This window comes from Arvicanthis niloticus, chromosome 6, assembly GCF_011762505.2.
Source record: "Arvicanthis niloticus isolate mArvNil1 chromosome 6, mArvNil1.pat.X, whole genome shotgun sequence".
NCBI classification, from domain to species: domain Eukaryota; kingdom Metazoa; phylum Chordata; class Mammalia; order Rodentia; family Muridae; genus Arvicanthis; species Arvicanthis niloticus.
Window position 1 is genome coordinate 21,074,100 of NC_047663.1, and position 20,618 is coordinate 21,094,717.

Genomic DNA, 20,618 nt, shown 5'->3' on the forward strand with positions numbered 1-20,618 from the left:
CAGAAAGTAGCCGGGACTGCCCCATAGATCTATGTCCGCAGACTAACTTCTTCCCTAACTTCCACCTTTTGAAGGCCAGATGTTTTCTTTACATTCACTGTGAAGTATTATCTTGCCAAGGAAACCCCCACTTCCAGCCGCTTTTCCAAGAAACATTCCTTGGCCCGGTCTACCTACCCTCCCCACACCCGTCCTGTGGCTCTTACTCTCACTAATTTCCTTGGCCAGAGTCCTTAATATTCTCCTGGGATAAAGCTCTAGATGCTTTAAAAAGCCAAGCAGAATAAACTCCAGTAAAAATTTTGCAAACCATTTTATTATCAATTATATATAACAACCATTCCTTTTAGACACACACACACACACAAAGCCTGGTATGATGTGAACACCAGTGAGTTTTGAAATGATAGAACTTGTGGTATTTGAGTATTCCAAAACATTTTTTATAAATTATCATTTCAATAACTAGCAGAAGCCAGGGGTAGTGGTGTACATCTTTAATCCCAGTAGTCCGGAGGCAGAAGCAGGAGGATCTCTGTGAGTTGAAGTCAGTCTTGTCCTCACAGCAAGTTCCAGGACAACCAGAGCCACACAGAAAGACCCTGTTTCAAACAGAAACAAACACAAAAGACAGGCAGGAAGCAAGAATCAACCCACAGGGGGATACCCACGACTTTAGTGCAGAAAGACTGCTTTCTAAGGAACAGAGGATGGGAACCTGGGGGGGGGGGCAGGTGACAAAAACACAGGGACAGAACAGACTGTGTGCATCTCATCCTCCTATCCTGGGGTCTCACCACAGCCTCATGCCTATAAGCCTTCATAGGAAAAGGTGGGCAAGTTGGGGACACAGTCTGCCAGCTGTTGGGTGCAGGCCACAGGATTGATGCTGCAGAGCCTGGCATCCTGGTCCCTCTCAAAGTACACGCTGCCAGGGGAGAAGATAGAGGGATCTTCGTTGAAGAAATTGTAGGGTCGAAGCAAGAAGCCCACTCTGTTTCCCACAGTCACTGTGTTGGGTATGTCCTCAGCATGGGGGATGTGCAGGAAACTGGCTGTCACCCAAGCCACCAGATCCTGTAGGAGAGAAGAGTTGGAGACCTTTGGAGGCAAAGAATCACCTCTTAGCTGCAATTTCTCAACCTTCAGCCTCAGCCTGGCTTCTGCACCTGTCAGCCACAGTCCTACACCAAATACTTAATAACCTTTGTAGGTTATTAGGCTGGGCAGGGTGCCACTGCTGTGACTGATTTCCCCATAGTAGGGATAACCTGTATTGAGCAGAGGCTGGAGAGCCAAGACACCAGGAAAAGAGGCTTTCTCCATTATCTCTAAACCCACCAACCTCTCCTAAGAGGGTTTCATTGTTGATGAAGTCAGCAAAGGCCAGAGTGGGGGTCCGCATGTCATTCTGGTAATAGATGCTGCTGCTGTGGGACTCTGCCTCCTTCCTCTGGGTCACCACAAGCTGGTATCTGGCCAGGAATTATAGAAAGGGAGTGTTGGGAAAAAAAAAATCAAAGAGCTTTACAGACCTAGAATCCCTTTGGATGAGACTGATACCATTTCCCATCCCATTTATCTACTTGAGTGCTGAGGGGGACAGGTCTTCCCTCACCCCCATTCCCAGGACCCTCCTCACCTCCCCCAGCTGAGAGCCCTCTCCATGTCGCTCTCCAAAGGTACATGCACACCAGGAGGGCTGTGGATCTGGATCCGGTACCCGCGCTGGTGACCCCAGGCATTGGTCTGGTTGGTAGCCAGGTAAAGGTATCGCGGAAGAGGGCTCCCCAAGGGAAATGCAGCCAGGTCTTCCCTGCTCAGGACCTGCCTGGTGAGCTGTGGGCGCTGGAGCTGAAGCTCTGGGTTCCAGGGGGCTGCTACAGGCTTAAAGACTGTATCTTCAGCTACCACCCAGTTTTTCAAACCTGTCAGGTTAAGAAAGGGAGAGTTCTGCACCAGGTGAGGTTGCTTAGACAGAATCCTTGGGTGCCTACAGCACTGGCCTGGCCAAAGACATCAGAGAACACCCTGTGCTAAGAGGCATGAGCCTGGGCAAGTGCTAGTCTGGCTTTTTCTAATCTACCGTATTTCAATAGGATAACCATCCATCAGTTATGTGTGGCTATGTATATTAAGAATGTGTTTCTCCAATCACAGCAGCCATATTTAAAGAGCTCAGTATTTGCTGGGCATAACCTTACATCCCTGCAATTCAGCACTTGGGAGGCAGGGGCAGGAGATGACTGCAAAGTCAAGGCCAGCTGATCTACACAGAGAGCTCCGAAGTAATCAGGCCTACACAGGGAGACTGGCTTAACATAAATAGGTAAGTAAATAAAAGGGAGTCCAAAGACTTTACTATATAGTGAAACCCAGTCTCAAGCAAACAAAACAAATAATAAAGCAAACTGCTTGGCAGTCACATATGACTAGATACAAAATGTTCTAGCCTTAAATAAATAAATAAACAAACAAACAAACAAACAAGCAAACTGCTTGGCCACATATCCAGTGGGCCTTTAGAACAGTTTGCTTCTGATTCCCACTTTCTAAATCTCTACAGCAAATATAATTAATGCTGTTTTATAGCTCTGCTCAATACACGGAAAAGCACACATGCTAAACACTAATATGAGAGATTTGTCTTGAACTGACCTGGAAAACTCAAGCCCCTCCCACAATTCCTGTAGATTCCTCCCAACTCTAGGACTCCAGCAGTTGCAGCACAGGGGACACTAGTGCCAGTCTCTTTCAAAAGCATGACTCATGCGTTCCATCACCCAAAAGCTTCTTAAATTCCACTGCACCCAAACCCTGCATCACCCAACACAGTACTTGATCACTTTCTTGAAGGTCAGGACATTTGGTTCCCTTAAATGCAACCATGGTACACATGCTAAAAATCTAGTAACTGGTAGCTGGCTCTTTAATGCCCAGAGATGTTGAAAAGAATTTCCAATTGGAGATTCACAGTGCACAGGTCAGACTAGACTATTGCCATCACGTTGGTTTTCTCCTGCCTTCTTCCACCCCCACCCAAAATACAAGCATAAGTATAGTGTGTCACCTACACATGCCAGGACTTCATACTCAAGACAGAATTTCACAAGACACACTTAATCATCACACTTGGGCAGCTACTTCCTGCCCCATTTCCCCTGCCTTCCTTAGTTTCCCCAAGTGTAAGATGGAGGTCTGCTGGACTTTCTTTCTGGGTCCTTGTCTGCGCTTTTATGAGCTTGTTTTTTGTCCTCCATACCTGCAGCTAGCCTATCCGAGGCTTGCCATAAGTCAACAATTCAGTGATGAAAGCGTAGGGTGGCTTCCCCACACCACTAAAGCAGCACTAACTGCAGATACCCCAGCCGGATACCCTCCCTCCCCACATACAACATACATCCCTGCCCTACTGAAAGCTCTTCAAACAGACTTCTGGTTCCCTCTTCTCAGTTCTCTGCCCTCTCCACCTACCCTAATCTCAAGTAACAAGTGGCCTGGCTCCAGCTCCATCCAGTTCCCACAAGGTCAATCCATTTCCCCAGAGGGTCCCTCAAGGCTAAGGCACAACCATTATACTTAAACTAGCTTTACAAATGCAAATCTGGGGAGAGGGAGTCAGGGGATAGGACTAGGTGAGAACCCCTTTCACCTTTGGCCAGACACCCAGTTGTGACTGCAGGCTGCACTGGGACAATCCTTCTTCCCTTCCCATACCCAGAGGGATTAAAATATGTCTCTGAACCTTTCAGAGATCACTCCTTGATTTGGGGGCTTCCTGCCCTGTGCCCCATTCCCAACCTTCAAGCCTCAACCTAAGAACTCACCTGCCACATCAAGGTCCAGTTTGAAGTGGAAAGCGTGTGTATGCACAGCTCCCAGTACTCTTTCTCCCACACGGTTCCCAAAGAGAAGACTTTCAGCTCCTCCACTCAGGAAAGCTGTGTTGATAAAGCCTGTGGCATGGACACGCGCTTCAAGTGCCCCATTTGGGTGCAGCATAAAGTCCCAAATGTAATCATAGTTGCCCACTGATGACACCGACCTAACCACAAGGCTTGAGCTGGCCAAACCACCATAGAAATGACCCCCAATACCATTGTGATGTCTTCGAAGGGGTAGTCCCTGAGCTTCCTCAAATACACACACAGCTCCTGGGAGCAGCCGGACTGATCCCGTGCCCACCAGTACATGGATGTCCACCATTGTGGCTTGATAGGGGCAATCTACCCCTTGAACCAAGGCTCGGCTGTTTTGACCAAGCCCATAGCTGCTGTCCAAGTATCGGGTCATCATTGTTTTGGGGGAATCAGCACCATAAACTGTCAGACACTCCTGGACACTGACTTCATAAGCCACACGCTCACCCTTGAACCGAATGTCAAAAATTCTTAAGCCAGTGAACACCCCATGACCAAAGGTAAATGTCCAGAGGGGAGATATCACTGAGTTTCCCTGTATGTTGTACTGGGGACCTTGGAGTGAGAACTGAAGAGGGGTAAGAGAAGGGTCTGGAGTGACTCTAGGCCTCAGGGAGGAAGCCCCATTTGGTGTGGGTAGAGGAACCTGAATCACTTCTAAGAGGCCAGCTTTAAACTCCCATTCTAACTGGGCCAAGTCCGAGTAGTAATGTCCAAGGTAGAAGACCTGTTGGACTACCCAGTGGGCAGGGTCCAGGGCCCCATGGTCCAACAGTAGCTCCAGCCCCACGGGGTGAAGGAACACTCCAAGACCTGAGATGTTATGGTAGAAGGCTATCCAGGTAGCCCGGTCGCCTGCCTTGAAGCCACTAGCAGTAGAATGCAGAGGTGCCAAAGTGGAGCCATTGTAGTTCAAGACAGAAACCAGAAAGGTGGGTGCCTTCGGTAGCTCCACCTCTTTCAAATGCCTCCATATCTGAACAAACTCAGCTTTCAGCATGGGGCGCCGGTAATAGGGCAGGGGCCCACCATGACGCTCCACAGTCACATCCCGCATGTAGGAGGGGTGAGGCAGGGGCCCCACCACCAGCTCACTCACATTGGGCTTGGGTTGTCCACCAAAGAAGATGATGGCCAGGGCCTCCCGCACAGGTGGGGGGCCCCCTTTGTCCAGGTGGGCCAGAGCTGCAGCCTTGGCAGGCAGCTGCAACTCTACTGAGAAGACACAGTTGTCCGAGGGTCGAGCCTGGGCTGCATCCACCAGCCCTGGCCCCAGGTGTTTGGTCAGAAAGCTCATCACAGCTGTCAGCTCTTCAAGGCTCAGGTCTGCAAACAGCTGGTTCTGGCCAGGGGTTGTCCAAGGATGAATTCTGGGAGGTATGGAAGGGCATCGAGGAGACTGGCTGGAACTGCCCTGCCTGGTCAGCAAGACATAGGCCAGAGCAAAGACAGTAACGAGAGACAGCACCAAAAATACCAGTAGCACCTTGAGATTCATGGCTGATGCCGAGCTGCACCAGTCCTAATAGCTCTTTTCTGCTTCTGACATTGAGGCGGGCTTATATTCAGGATGATGGAGAAGGGTGGACTCAGCTCCACCCTGTGGGCTGGACAGGAAATTTCTGATCTTGCTTTATGTAATTCTGTTCCAATTTTCTGTCCTGTGGTCTGGCTCAAGACATTACTTCCACCTACATAGCTTGTTCCTGTCCCTAAACTTTGACTGCCAATGGTCACTAACTACTAAGTTTCATCACTTAGACCAGATGAGAAGGCATGGGTGGGTAATGATGCCAAACTACCTTGTAACCTCCAACAGTTCTGAGAAGGCAGTTTTGATACACACTCTTTTCCCTATGTAACACACAAGTACCAACAAAACACAACACCTCTTAGCAGAATTATACTCCAACCAACAGTTCCTGGATCCACCACCCAACTCAGCATTGAGCAGTCAGCTCTGAGACCTAATAAAGTGAATGCCTGACTTGGGAGACCCAAGCCTTATCTATCCAGTTAGTGAAAAGACTGAGTTTCTGAGCTTTGTGTTCAGGTCTATACAATGATCCAGTCCAAGTTGTGTAGCATTCAAGGAGCTACTTATCCTAAGTTTCTTCCCTATGAAGGAGGCACATGAGGCATGGTCATTTGTAATACCAGCACTCAAGAGGAGTGCCGGAAGTTCAAGGCCAACTAAGGTACATAGTGAATTATAGGTCAACCTAGGTGATAACTTGCCTTAAAAAATAAAAAGCAAAGCCAGGCAGTGGTACTATATGCCTTTAATCCCAGCACTCAGGAGACAAGCAGATCTCTGCTCTCTGTTGAGTTCAAGGCCAGCCTGGTCTACAGAGCGAGTCCTGGGACAGCCAGGGCTACACAAAGAAACTGTCTTGAAAACACAAAAATTAATGAATAAATAAAAAGCATCAAGTACTCTATAGATTGCTTTTGATTAAAATGTAGTCGTGCACAGTAAGTGCTTAGTAACCCTGGAGGCAGGCAGGCAGAGCTGTCAGCCAGTGGCTCAAAGCTCAGGGACAGAATAGAGCAGATGTCCCTCCCTTGCTGGAACCTTAAACCTCCACAGACAATGAGTCTCATGGTCAGGAGGGAAGTGAAGACACATTATTTCAGAGGGATGTAAGCCTCCTATGAGCACTTTGGGTCATTATAAACCAATACTAGGAGTTCCCTCAAAAAAAGTTGAGGCACTATGTAGCAAGCTAGTATGGAGGAAAGGACGGATGCACAGGGTTGAGCCTGAGCTGCCTTGCCCACGTGCAGCCACAGCAGCCTCTGCTGGCAGCTCAGGGTATCACCGGGAAGTACCTGGGATCTGGTGGAAGGAAAGACAGGCAGCTTTCACATAACTGAGCTTCAACACACAGCAGGAACCACCTCCCTCTCTACCTGGTCAGCTTAGTTCTTGCCACCACGAAGAGAAAAGAAGCAGTTCAACTAGCAAGTCCACACACCACAGGCCGGCCAGAGTGTCTGTGAAGATGGGTGTCTGAATGCTCATGTGTGACCACCATGTCCCTTATGTCCCTTAGTCACCAGAGTACGGCACCAGGGTCTGCAGCTTTAGAAAGAGGTCAAAGTACCTGTATTTTTAATAATTTCTTGACATGGTAAAAGAATTTTACATTACAATCCAAGGAAGGCGGGGCAGAGGAACAATCAAACAAAAAGGAGAACTGAAACACATGGTGGGAGGGAAGGGGTTCAGCTGGAAGGGATCTAGGGTGGGTAGGTGTACTGCCCAACAAAAATGCGATTGGTTTGTTACTGAGCACGACTCATGGGAAGAGCACACCCCGACTCCTTTTCTATAGAACGCTAGGAGTGAAAGGGATGCATCGAGGTGGAAATAGGATTGGGAATTGGAAGACAGAGAGGAATGAAAGTCAAACAGACACTGAGAGTCATTGGTAGGCTAACTGCAGAGACCAACTCTCACTTAAAAAGCTGGGGGCTGGTGGGGCTAATACAAATGCTGTAACAAGTGAAATCTCTGGAAGATTCAAGAGAGGAGGCAACTCTTCTATGGGTTTGACCTTCGCAGCATATTTATACACACACGAACACACACACATGTGCACGCGTGTATGTGCACACACATATACACATGAATTACTGCTTTCCCTGGAAGCACAATACTATAAATACGAGAAATATTTCCCAAAGGGAAAGCATAGCGAGGAGCAGCAGCCTCTGGACCTGACAGCTGACCACTCCCTAGCCAGCGCACATGCTAGCCTAGGAGAACGGCAAGTGGGGGCCAGAGGACCAGCTTTTGCATAACACCAAAAAGAACCTGAGTCGCAGAGGGAAGGCTTTCATGAGCCCTCTGCTGCTCGGCTCTTGGTTCTCCTTCAACTTACCCTGGCACCAACGGCTACATTATCAGAAGAGGGTGGGCCTGGGACTTCTGCCTGGGCAGATGGACTAAAACAACTATCACCTGCTGAGGTGTTGGATGTGACAGGGGCTTGCGGGGTGGTGGTGCAGGAAATAAGGTATGTTCTATAATGGAGCAGGAAGCATGTATACATGTCCCTATGCGTGTGTACATACGTACACATGTGTATGTGAAAACCCCAGTTATAAAAACATCCAAAGAAGCTGTAGGGATGCAGCTGAAGGCTAAGGTATCCCTCGTCATGGTCAGGCTCAGGGTGGGATGGATGTAGGTGGAAAGCCCTAAGGCGTCACCAGGGCAGGCAGGGAGGACCCAAAGTCCCACAGAACAAGGGACAAGAAGAGATGTCCCTTCCACTCCACTCTCCCTGTTTCTAAAAGATACCTAACACTTTCCCTATAGTTCCTCCAGCTTTTAACCAATTAATCATCAAAAGGAAAAAAAAAACACAAAACCTCAAACAGGGAAAGAGAAAGAGAAGGGAAGAAAAAACAAAAACCCACAATTATTCTTTGTGCCAGTATGTTGCACAAACCTGGAGTTCTCCAGAAATGAGGACAGGCTTGGGGGAGGGGAGGAGGGGTTGGGGGAAGAAGACAGAAGAGTTCCTGAGGCCTGAAAAAAGAGGTAAACACGTCACAGAACTAGATGAGAGTTTCATTAGACTCTAACTAAAACAGAGAGGTGTGATTACTATTTCCAGCCAGTTTCCCCATCACGATAGTCATGTAACAAACCAAGGCAATGTCGGTCTTGAGCCAGACTCACAAAGTCCCCTGGCCCTGGCCCTGGCCTCAGTACAGTGTCTCTGCATTGCTGCTCCGGGGCCGTTTGATCTTCTCAATGTTTTTCAGGATCATGTCGTGGAGAGTCACCTAGGACAGGAAGGATCAGATCACTCATCTGTTCAACCTCTACCTCACCAAGAGAACGAGATGCTCCAAGCAATCACTCACCTTATCCCACTCTCATCACTTGACCCAGCTAGTGGGGAGGGATGCAACACCACCTCCTCTACTCCTAAGCTGGCTCTAAGCATTGACCACACCGAGAAGTACAAGAAGTCCTTTAATATACTGCCTCGCTGATAAAAGTCTGTTTTTTTACTCGGTACTCAAACTCTCCTATTTTAGAAAAAAGCTGAAGTCTGAGCTTAAAACATGATCAAGATCACAGTTTCCAAACCGAAGAGCTGGCTCAACAGCCAGAAGCAAGAGTTCTTACTGCAGAAGAGCACAACTGAGTTCCTAGCACTCATGTCAGACAGCGCTCAACTGTCACTAACTCCAGCTCCAGGAAGTCTGATGTCCTCATCTGTTGATCACAGGTGCCTGCACTCTCAAATGTGCACATACTGACACACACAGACATAATTAAAAACAAAAAATAATTAAACTGGTTATGGTGGCACACGTCTTTTGTCCCGGCACTTGAGAGACAAAGTCAGTAGAACCGTAAGTCTGTCACCAACATAGTGAGCTGCATGCCAGCCAGGGATACATAGCAAGACCTTGTCTAAGAACAACTAGATGAATCAAACAAACAAATCACCCATTGCCTTTGGGTTTTTGTTTTGTTTTGTTTTGTTTTTTTTCTTTGAGACAGGGTTTCTCTGTGTAGCCCTGGCTGTCCTGGACTCACTCTGTAGACCAGGCTGGCCTCAAACTCAGAAATCCACCTGCCTCTGCCTCCCAAGCGCTGGGATTAAAGGTGTGCGCCACCACTGCCCGGCCAAATCACCCATTGCACAAGCACTTTAGTTACAAAGCCATCTCTCTGATTCAAGGCCTATGCTTAAGCATGTGTGGTGTATCACCCCCACCTAGCTAGAACACACACCCAACTAGACTCCCTCAGTGACTCCATGTTCCCTACTCCCAGTTGATGAACAGCTATTTCTGTACCCTGGGCCAGACTCAAATTCTGGATCCTACTGCTTAACCTCCTGAGAAGATGGTATTATAGGCAGACACCACCGAAGTCATTGGATTCATTTTATTCTGATCCCCAGTTCTGTAGAAATTACACAGATCTATGGGAAGCATGGTAACCCTGGGCAGGGACTGACTTTACTCACATACTGATTCCTCAGCTCTGAGATGATGAGCCGGAGGCTGATGTACTCTTTCTCATCAATCTCTGTGACAGTGCGGCGATAGTCCTCCTGTATGGAAAGTAGAGGCTAGTCTTCCAGGGCCCAAATACCCACAGACAGCTCATTCCTAGTATCTTCTCTATTTTGCCACCCCATCTCAGACAACAAAACTCTACTTACCACATGGGGATATTTAGCTATTTTAGAAACCAATTTGGCTCTTGTAATATAATATCTGGAAGGGAAAAAAAGCAGCTGAAGGGGACCCTGAACATGCCTCCCACTTCACCAACCCAAGTTCCTGGGTCCGGCCCAAGCTGCCCTACCTAGAAATCTGGTCCAGATAAGATGCAGCTTCACTCTCGACAGTTCTTAGCTCTGCAACTGTTTCCTCCTGGGGGGATACACAGGTGAGGCAGGTTACTTCCCTATGGCCCTATAGCAGCAACACAGACAGAAGGAAGCAGACAAAGCAGGGAGGAGCTCCCAGTTTGCAGTGTGGGCACACTACCTGAATTGACACCCCGAAGTTGTTCCCATCTTCTATTCTGGGGATCAAGAGCTGAACCCACATTTTGACCTAGAGTATGAGAAGACAAAATATATGTAGAAGGACCTTGGTCTTCCTTAAGCTTTGTAGTACATGATTCTTGCTGGTGGGGACTGATGCCAGGACAAAGGAATCAAGGGCCTTGGCCTGCGAACCCCTCCCATCACTCCATAGTTCTAGAGGCGCTCCTTGGGTCCTGAAGCCCTGCCTCACCGTGTTACATTTCTCGATCAGCAGCCGAATCTCAGGTTTTACTTTCTCAATAATGTCCACAAGTTGCTGGTTGCTCTTCAACATCCCATTGGGCATCACAAACACCTTGGTTCCTGGAAGAGATGTCAGGGTCCCATGTTTAGGGCACTGGGAAAATGCGAGCATCCTTCATCTTATCCCTCTTCCCTAGACCTGGATGTAATAGCCTCCTGTCTGTCGCAATCCTAAGGAAATCTGCCACCCCTGATGTATCAGGTAGAAACTATTATTACAGGGGGAACTGGGGCACAGAATATGGGCCTCTGTGACATATAACTTCTGCCTCTAAGCATCCTCCCTGGTATCCACACAACCAGACCCTCCTGGCATTTCAAGAGAGTAAATAATGACTGGGTCAGGAGGATTTGTTAAGTGTTGACCTGAGAAATTAAATCAGACCTCACTTCCTGCGCTGGTGAAAACCAGATCCATGCTACTTCTCAGGGCTGCTAGTCAGCAGGTGAAGTGAGCTGATTACACAGCAGCCCGTACCTTGGAAGGCCTCTTCACATTCATCCAACCGACGCTTCTTGCAAGTGGGCTAAAGGTATGAAGAAGCAAGAATTAGTCTGCATTCAACACCCACATCCATTACAAGACTCTAGACAACAAGTTTAATTCCTTCCTGGACCCCACAGATCATCATGAATTTCTGCACATATATGCACATACACATAAAGCCTTTAAAAGAGGTTCTTGTCAAAAAGAAACTTACATTCTAGTTGGGAAGGCCAAATTTATGACAAACAGAAGACATTTAAAAAGCAGCCGAAGGGGCCAGCAGGATGGCTCAGCAGGTAGGCTCAGCAGGTAGGGGGCCAACAGCATAGCTCAGCAGGGAGAAGCACCTGCTGCCAAGCCTATTGACCCAAGGTTGATCCTTGGGTCCAATATGGCAGAAGGAAAGAGCTCCCTACCCACACACTAAATAAAGAAGTACTTTTTGAAGTAGTGGAGAAGCAGGGAAAATTCCATTTAAAAAGTAAGAAGAAAGCAATCAAGGCAGATAGGGGATGACTGAGGGAGTGTGTGCAAATCTTTTGGTTCTAAGATAAAGAAATCCATCATTCAGCTAACTCAGAATAGTACCTTCTATATGCTAGAAGTAACATTGGGAGCTAAGGATACAGACTATTGAAGTGTCTCCTGACTTAACTGCAGGTTTATTTTGTTTTAAAGAAACTATCCATGTATGTATCCCATCTAGCCTTCAATATACTATCTACCCGAGGCTGGTCTTGAACACACAAATCTCCTTCTCAGGCAAGTTGAATGCTGAACCACCATACCCAGCTTAATTAATTATAATTAAGAAAGTTCTAAAAGCTAGGAAGATAAATCAGTGGTGCAGCATTTATATAGCAAGCACAAGACCCTAGGCTTGACTTCTAGGACAGAAAAAAACAAAGAACAAACAACAACAAACTACCAAGCCACAGGAATCTAGATGAAACTATAACATCACTGGTGTTATAACACAATGCAGACATGCAACTAATACAGTATCAGTGCTAGCTGGCACGGTGGCTTGTACCTTCTATCCTAGCATTTAGGAGGTAGGGGCAGGCAGATCTTGATGAGTTTGAGGCCAACCTGGTCTAGTCAGCATAAGCAGTTCCAGGCTAGCCAGGGCTACATAGTCAGACGCTGTCTCAAAAACAAAGCAAAGTGCAAGTGCAGTATAGCACCGTTCAGCACAGCAAGTGCAATAAAGACAGAGACTGCAGCTGTGCAGCAAGAACAGCTGCTCTTCCCGTCCGTAAGAACAGCACGCTGAATAGAAAAGTCTCATCCCCAAACATGCAGAAAGCCAGGTAGCTAAAGAAAGCCTGTGGCTAGTTTACAACTAATTAAAACCTGGGCTAACATTGAGAGCAGCACTAACATACTCACCTTATCAAAAATGAAACTAATGGTCCAAAAAGTAGTAGACTGCAGTCACACCTAAAACAGAACCCCGGGTCCCACAGGCAAACCCCACATCCTCCGCACATCCCCAAGCTTACCAAAAAATAAAATACTAAGAACACAAACATAAATGCAAGACACTCACACCATCCAGTCCATCGTGGCTATTGGTGAGGAGAATGGGGTCAGGGACTGGGAGATTCATGTCTGAGTGGATCTGAGTTAGGTCATGGATATTTAGGATTGGTTCCTGAAAGAGAGGCATTCATCCCAAAACAGTATTAGTGTAAGTTTAAAAAAAAAAAAAAAAAACAAAAAAACAAACAAACAAAAAAAAAAAAAAAACAAGGAGAAAGAGAGAAAGAGGATTTCTTGTGAAAACAAAGAAAAAAAGAATGCTTTACAGTACCCAGGAGAACAAAATCAACACACAATCTGCCCTGTCTGTCACAAAGACAAGGACCAAAGAAGTAATTTAAAGAAATAAAAGTGTTCTCTCACCTTCAAAAAACTATCAAGTTCTAGTAACTTCTTTGGGAAAAAATTTGCCACCAAGTCTTCTGCCTAGACAGAGAAAACACACCTGAATAAACGTAGGACAGTCCCCCTCCATGGATATCTTTTGGGGGAAACCCCCAGCTATTAATCAACACCCCCTTTCTCCTTTACAATACTCACCTCACTTGTGATCCGCTCCCTGAAAGAATCAACCTAGAATTAACAAAGAGAGCACCTCAATACCTAGTGATACAAGGGCATGGATGGGGAACCCCAAATCAGCTGCCTCACCCTCACCTTGAAATTATAATTAGAAGGTGAGAGGCCCCCAGACTGCAAATACTTCATTTTTTTAAGGATCCATTTCTCCATCTCGGGAGAGGATGTTGGGGTTGCAGGCCAGCACCTGTCAGTTCTCCCCCTTCCCTCCCTTTCTACCCACCCCACACCTCCCTTTGTCCCTCCCTCCGGTTGTCTGAAACCCTCTCAATTTATAAGCAGACAAAAGCTAGACTGGAAGAAGTGAGCTCATAAACGTGCCAACTCCCACTCAGACCTGGTCTATTATACGCAGTAGGCCAGGCTCCAAGGGCAGGGTCAGTGGCAGCGTCCGGGGACCGGGACGTTGCTGGGTTGGGGGACTTCCACCTGTCACTAGCCTAAAGCATTGAGTCTAACACGTGTCCGCGGAGGAGTCCCTGGTGCGCTCCATCACCAGAAGCAGGACAGAAAGCCACCCTATACCGTCCTCTCCAATGCCGTCTCCAGGCGTGGGGGGCTGGGTTGAGCCAGGCGGAAGCTCAGAGCTGGTGTCCCCAGGGAGACAAAGACGACATGGGGAGTGGGGAGCAGATCCGACTGCTGGGGGTTCGAAGGGAGGGATGAGGAGGCCGGAGCTGTGCCGCTACCTTGAGCTTCACTTCCTGATCCACCTTCAGCAACGAGGCCATGGCCGGGCCGGGCCGTGTCCGCTCCGCTGGGTGCCGGAGGTGCTGTGGGCTCCGGGGAGGGCACCGGAGGGGCCTGAGGAATCTCCGCTGCCCTCGGGACCCGGGCGCCCTCGCTGGCTTGCTCACCGCTTGCTCGCTCCCTCCCTCCGTGCCGGCCGGCCACCCGCCCGCCTGCTGCCTGCTAGCTATCTCGCTCGCCCTCCCGGCTTTCGCCGCTCACGCCGGAAGTTACGTCACAGCCAATCGCCCGGACTCCGGGGAGGATGAGCACGTGCCCTGCGCAGCCGCTCTGGTGCTCAACATTACAGATTCCTGGAAGGGCTATTGGAGCTCCGGGCCTTGTGCCCTGTGGTGGCAAACCTAGGATAGGGTTGCTGAGACCCAAACCTCCCGGGGACTCAAGAGTGATGTGTCTTATTGTCCTGGAACTCGACTTCACCATGGGACCTTATGTGCCGCTGCTTCTGGAAGAGTAGGCGTCGCGCCCTAGTGACGTCGGCTGGAGAAGCCCGCGGCCCGGGTCCTTAGTTTAAGGTTCCGGGCTGTGCTACTGACTCCCGCCTTCCAATACCTTACTCCCTCCTACTAGTATCAAACCGAAGACAAATTTTATTGCACCGGGCTTTCCTGGTACAGTTATAAATGTGTGGACCTCAGATATCAAGTACCTGAGGGACAAATTCACGCCCAAAAAAGGATAGAGGCTTATCTAAGACACAACACATTGTTTCCAATGACCTCACTAGAATGAAATCTTCCCAGTTCTACGGGAAAACGGTTACCATTTTCCTAATGGAAATCCGAGACAGCATCTCTGCTCTCAACAAGTTATTCAGTGTATCTTTTAGTATGAGTTATTCCATGCAATAAAATGGAGTAAGGGTATGTGCTAGGTCCCAGAACAGTGTTCTGGAGAGACTAGAAATGTGTGCATCATGTATGTAGGGTAAAGTCTTCTAGCAGACGCATTTTAAAAAATAAATAACTTTAGCCACTTTTAATCCAATTTCTATTACAATGTAGTCAGCCCTTGTGTCTGGATTTCCAATTCACCAGGTCAACCAACTAAATCGAAAATACTCAGGAAACTTGAGCTATAAGGACCTAAAAGATGGATGACATGGTGGGTATTAAGGCACCACCTCTAAGCCTAACGACTTAAATTCAATCTTTAGACACATACAGAGTGAGAATGAACCCCTGCAAGTTGTCCTTTGAGCTCTGTGCACACATTAGAAAGTAAGTAAGCACACACAGTAAATAATGGTTTTAAATGCCTGAGCTTCAGAGTAAGGCCATATATAAAAAGTAACAAAACAACCAACAACAGAAAGTGGAATACACTGAAGTACTCAGTAGCCATGTACAGCCAGTGACTCCTCTATAGAATGTGACAGCTCTGGGATATAGACAATGAACAATCTGTTTAAAGTTTCTGGTTTTCATTGGTGCTTCATATTGAGGAAAACACCAGAATATAAAGTGACCATAATGCAAATGAGAGCAAAGAAATGGCTGCAGACAATAGCAGGAATCTAAGATAGTCCTCATTTATTCAAATGCAAATACCCCCTCCCACCCACCTTGTCCACTCACTATTACCAGTTCACCTTTCACACTACTTCCTGTTTACAGGAGTCTGTGGGAACTTTCTGTATTATGGGATGCTTAATATCAAAATTCTCTCCCAAGCTAACTTCCTTCTATTGTAAGTGTGCCACTACTCTGTGTGTCTTTCAGAATTCTAGCTTTGAAACTAGTGTTTGTTCTTATTGAAATAATGGCTTCATTCTCCAAAAATTGCTTTGTCTTCAGATACACTGTAAGAAGACAGATATACTTTCCTCCTCCTTTCCCTAATGTTGTATATAGTGATCCATCAACTTACTGAGAAAACAATTATAAATGCCACTCATTCTTTTGTGCTCCAGGATGACTGGCCTTACTTGCAATTCATGTCCATAAATCTCAATCGAATGTATGTTAACTCATGAGCTCTTTCTCTGTGTTCTTGACAAGTTTTCTCATATGCCAAATGACTATCATGCTTTCTCTTTCCCTAAGACCTGCACAATTCCTTCCCTTTAAACTCCAGTTTATGATCTTGGATCATAGTTATTGAAAAGACAGAAATGGGGCTGGGGAGATGGCTCTGTGGTTAAGACCACGGTCTGCTCTTCCAGAGGTCCTGAGTTCAATTCCCAGCAACCACATGATGGCTCACAACCATCTGTAATAAGATCTGATGCCCTCTTCTGGTATGTCTGAAGAGAGCCATGGTGTACTCATATACATAAAGTAAATAAATCTTAAAAAAAAAAATAAATAAAGACTTCCTTGGGGTTGGCTGATGTCCTCTTCTGGTGTGCATGAAGATAGCTACAGTATACTCATATACATAAAATAAATACTTCTTTTTAAAAAAAGTAAGTCAACACAAAGGTAGACTAAGCATAGAGGTGCACACCTTTAGTTCCAGCACTTGGGAGGCAGAGGCAGGCAGATTTCTATGGGTCTGAGGCCAGCTTACTCTACTCTACAGGACAGCCAAGGCTACATAATGAGACCCAGTATCAGAAAAACAAAAATTAAGAAAACCAATCAAGGGCTGGAGAGATGGCTTAGTGGTTAAGAACACTGACTGCCCTTCTAGAGGTCCTGAGTTCAACCAGCAACCACATGGTGGCTCACATCCATCTGTAATGGGATCTGAAGTCCTCTTCTGGGTGTGTCTGAAGGGAGTGACAGTGTACTCATAAATAAAATAAATCTTTATTTTTTTCGAGACTGGATTTCTCTGTATAGAATGGCTGTCCTGGAACTCACTCTGTAGACCAGGCTGGACTTGAACTCAGAAATCCACCTGCCTCTACCTCCCAAGTGCTGGGATTAAAGGCGTGTGCCACCACTGCCTGGCAAAATAAATCTTTAAAAAAAGAAAGGAAGAAAAAATCAAGCAAGCAACAACAAGTAAACCCTGTTTTGATTGGCTAATTTGTGAAGATTTCTCCACTTCCTTCATTAGCTCTGGACACCTCACCCCTCTTCACTTCTTGGTGGCCTGCACTCTGGCTAACACCCCTGACTCCACACTCCTTTATTGTTTTCCCCTAGAAGGTCCTACCCACATTCATAGCTTCAGGTATCTCAGAATCAACATAGCCAAAACAGGATTCTGATTGTCAGTTTCCTGTTGTCCATCTCGATAACTACATACGTCTTTGCTCAAACCAAAAAACCTAATAGGCACCTACCTGATTCTTGTCTTTCTTCATCGTCCTGCATGCCACCTGTCCGTGGGTCCTGTGAGAACTTGCATATCTGTATGATGCCATTCTGTGCTTCCCACTCTATGCTACCATCATCCTTTCCTGTGATATATTTCCTATCTGGCCTCTTGGTTTCCACTGTCATCCTCTACTTTTCTATTTTCTGCTCAGTCTACAAAATTGTGTTTTTGTGGTTGATGTTGTTTTGAGGCAGGGTCTCCTATGCCGTGCAGAGTGGCCTCGCACTTGCTGTGTAACTGAGAATGACCTTGCTTGTCTGATCCTCCTGACGCCACCTCCCAAATGCCAAGATTATAAATTTGTAGCAGCACACCTGTGCTGCATGCTTTGAGGTCAACTAGACACAAGCTAAAGTCATCGGCGAGGAGGGAGCCTCAATTGAGAAAATGCCTCCATAAAATCAGGCTGTAGAGAAGCCTGTATTGCATTTTCTTAACTAATCATTGAATGGGCAAGGTTCTGCCCACTGTTGTTGGGGTCATCCCTAGGCTGGTGGTCCTGAGCTCTATAAGAAAGCAGGCTAAGCAAGCCGTGATGAGCAAGCTAGTAAGCAGCACCCCTCCATGGGCTCTGTATCAGCTCCAGGCCTCCAGTTTCCTGGCCTGGTTGAGTTCTGCCTTCCCTGCTTTTGATTCTGAACTGTTATACAGAACTGTGAGTGAAATAAATTCTTTCCTCCCCAGGTTGCTTTTGATCATGGCATTTCATCATATCAATAGTAACCTTAACTAAGAGAACATCTATATATAAAGTAATCTCTTAATACAATTACCACAGATGTAATTTAAGTGATAAAACTTGGGAGAGGCTGAGACGGGGTGTTGAGGGGGGAGTAAATTCAAGGTCACTCTGAGATACTTAGCAAGTTCCAGGCTATTCTTGGATGTGGCTGTATCTATTCAAGCTAAATATATTATCTGAGGCCCAGAAATCTCTTCTCTAGGAACACTCCCCCCCCCCAAAAATATGCTTACCCAAAGACATAAACAAGAATGTTCATAGCCATGCTATTCACAATAGCCCTAACTGGAAGCTACCAAATGCCCTGCAACATAGGATGGATAAACACATTTGGTGAGGAGAGGAGAAGGTCTTGGTGTAGCTCAGGCTAGCTAGCCTATACCTCATGATCCTCCTGCATTCTCCTCCCAAGTCCCTCTTCGTAGTCTGTCTTTGAGTAAATAGTATTTGTTGTGTTTTTGTTTCTGAGACAAGTCTCATCAGATAGCGCTGGGAAACCTGGAACTTGCCATGTAGCCCAGGCTGGCCTAAAACTTAGAGCACTCCTTCTGCCTTTGCCTCCCAACTGCTGGGATTCTAAGCATGTGCCACTAGGCTCTGCTTGTTTTTTTGTTTGTTTGTTTGTTTGTTTTTGTTTTTGTTTTAAATAAAGACCAGCCAGTCCTATCTCTTTCCTTTGTGTTACTTGGATGGTCTCCCATACAACAGAGCCCTCTTGACTCTGTGGACACAGTTTCATTTGCCCCTGGATTCACTTACTCCCCTTGCCTCATCTTTGATATATGTGGTACCCAGATGGCCTAGAAAGAGAGAAATGTATTATCTTTCTTTTTTTTTTGTTTTTTTTTTTTTTGTTTTTTGTTTTTCAAGACAGGGTTTCTCTGTGTAGCCCTAGTTGGCCTCGAACTCAGAAATCTACCTGCCTCTGCTTCCCAAGTGCTGGGATTAAAGGCGTGCGCCACCACTGCCCGTATCTCACATTTTCGAGGGCCATTAATTTCAAAATGAGGGTCTCAGTGGAATGCATGCTCCCTCTGAAGGTTGAAGGGAAGCATCTATTTGAGACAGTTGCTTAGCTTTGGAGAACTTCTGGTGCTCCTGGGCTTGGAGATGACATTGTGTTTCTCCACATCATCTCCCCTCTGAGTGTATCTGTCTCTGTCATCAGTTTGCCCCCTTTTAATAAGGACACCAGTCATATTGCATTAGGGATTATATTAGTCAGTGATCTATTACTCAGAAGAGACATCATGACCATCATGCCTTGCCTCAGCACATAAATTCAGTTGCCTGAGTCCTTGGAAGAGGCAAGAAACTGCAGCACACCACCAGAAATTTTTTGGTACATTTCTCTCTATTGCATCTAGATAAATGCAGCTCAACTGTGCATTGTAAGGCAGACCAATATACACATGTTGTTAGCAAGAAATCTTTTATCACGTGTCCTTTCATGTGCTTGTTTTAGCAGAACATCTTCTTTCCTGTGTCTACTTCAGTGAAACGTTCCTTCATGCATTAGCCCCAGCCAAACACCATTCAACCAACTTTCCAAAGAACCCTTAAGTTTCAACTTCAGAGAATTATATAATATTTTATTCCACAAGTGAAATTTCAAAACAAGGCCAGAACAGCTAAATGACTTGTTTTAGGTCCCAGGGTTATACAGCAACAAGAGATTTTGAAGCCCTATGTTAGTGCAATTTTAAAAGTAAAATGTTTTTCTATAACCTTGTTAGCTCCTAAATAATTGAGACAGAGACTATTAGACTTTTTTAAAACAAGCTTTAAGTCACAATAACTGAGCAGTTAGCAACCTATTCTAATCCTCTGATCTAATCTGGCTACTTCACAGCTAACATTCCTGAGATACTTGTGTTCTAGTATTGATCTGGCTCTCTCTGCTCCATGTGAGTTCCTATGGTGGCTCCTGATCCCTCACCTCGTGGTGAAAACTCTCTTTCTCCCTCTACCCCTCCCTTGGTTGGCATTGAAATCCAGCCCTATCATCTCCTCTGCTCAGTCATTGGTGATCGATTAGATTTTTATTCACTGATCATTGATAATTGGGGAGCAGCACAGTTTACACAACATTGAAACAGGAGATTCTTAGAACAAGCATTACAATTCCAGGTCTAGATGCAACCAGACTGGGGGGGGGGCACAGAAACCAGCATTTGAATAATTCAAGAATAATCTTTACACAGTGCAGGATAACACTATCCCAAAAGCCCTATGGTGATGCTGAGTCACTTGAGCCCTCACCTGTCTGGAAGCAGTTAATTTTCTAAGCCTTTCTGATGGCAGCCAAGCAGAACGAAAGACACAACCAGCCACACTAGCTCAAATGATTCTGTCTCCTCTAAAAGGGGTGGGTGCCTTCTGCTGAAAGATCCAAGAAAGAAAGAGTTGTATGAAGACTTCCTAGTTAGCTGGAAAAAAGTAAAGGAATTCGACTTATACAGCACTATCACAGGAAGATATACTGAATG

The 20,618-nt window shown here is 46.4% G+C and overlaps 2 protein-coding genes across 4 annotated transcripts; both read right to left on the minus strand.

Moving 5' to 3' along the window:
• Positions 1-296: 296 nt before the first annotated feature.
• Positions 297-6,847, minus strand: Aoc2 (amine oxidase copper containing 2). 2 transcript variants are annotated; one of them, XM_034508072.2, is made up of 4 exons: positions 3,828-6,847; positions 1,643-1,928; positions 1,346-1,475; positions 297-1,077 (listed from the first exon to the last, which is right to left on the minus strand). In XM_034508072.2, exons 1-4 carry the CDS (start codon positions 5,416-5,418, stop codon positions 811-813), a joined length of 2,274 nt encoding a protein of 757 aa, XP_034363963.1. In that variant the 5' UTR covers positions 5,419-6,847; the 3' UTR covers positions 297-810. The 2 variants fall into 2 exon arrangements, with proteins under 2 accessions (XP_034363963.1, XP_076791881.1); XM_076935766.1 differs by having other exon boundaries at positions 891-1,077; positions 1,342-1,475.
• A 153-nt stretch (positions 6,848-7,000) lies between these two features.
• On the minus strand, positions 7,001-14,324 carry Psme3 (proteasome activator subunit 3). 2 transcript variants are annotated; one of them, XM_034506189.2, is made up of 11 exons: positions 14,057-14,324; positions 13,329-13,361; positions 13,152-13,214; positions 12,796-12,900; positions 11,235-11,283; positions 10,704-10,816; positions 10,452-10,520; positions 10,267-10,334; positions 10,121-10,175; positions 9,923-10,009; positions 7,001-8,720 (listed from the first exon to the last, which is right to left on the minus strand). In XM_034506189.2, the coding sequence occupies exons 1-11, from the start codon at positions 14,096-14,098 to the stop codon at positions 8,640-8,642; spliced, it is 765 nt and encodes a 254-aa protein (XP_034362080.1). In that variant the 5' UTR covers positions 14,099-14,324; the 3' UTR covers positions 7,001-8,639. The 2 variants fall into 2 exon arrangements, with proteins under 2 accessions (XP_034362080.1, XP_034362081.1); XM_034506190.2 differs by having other exon boundaries at positions 13,705-14,324.
• Between the last annotated feature and the right edge of the window lie 6,294 nt (positions 14,325-20,618).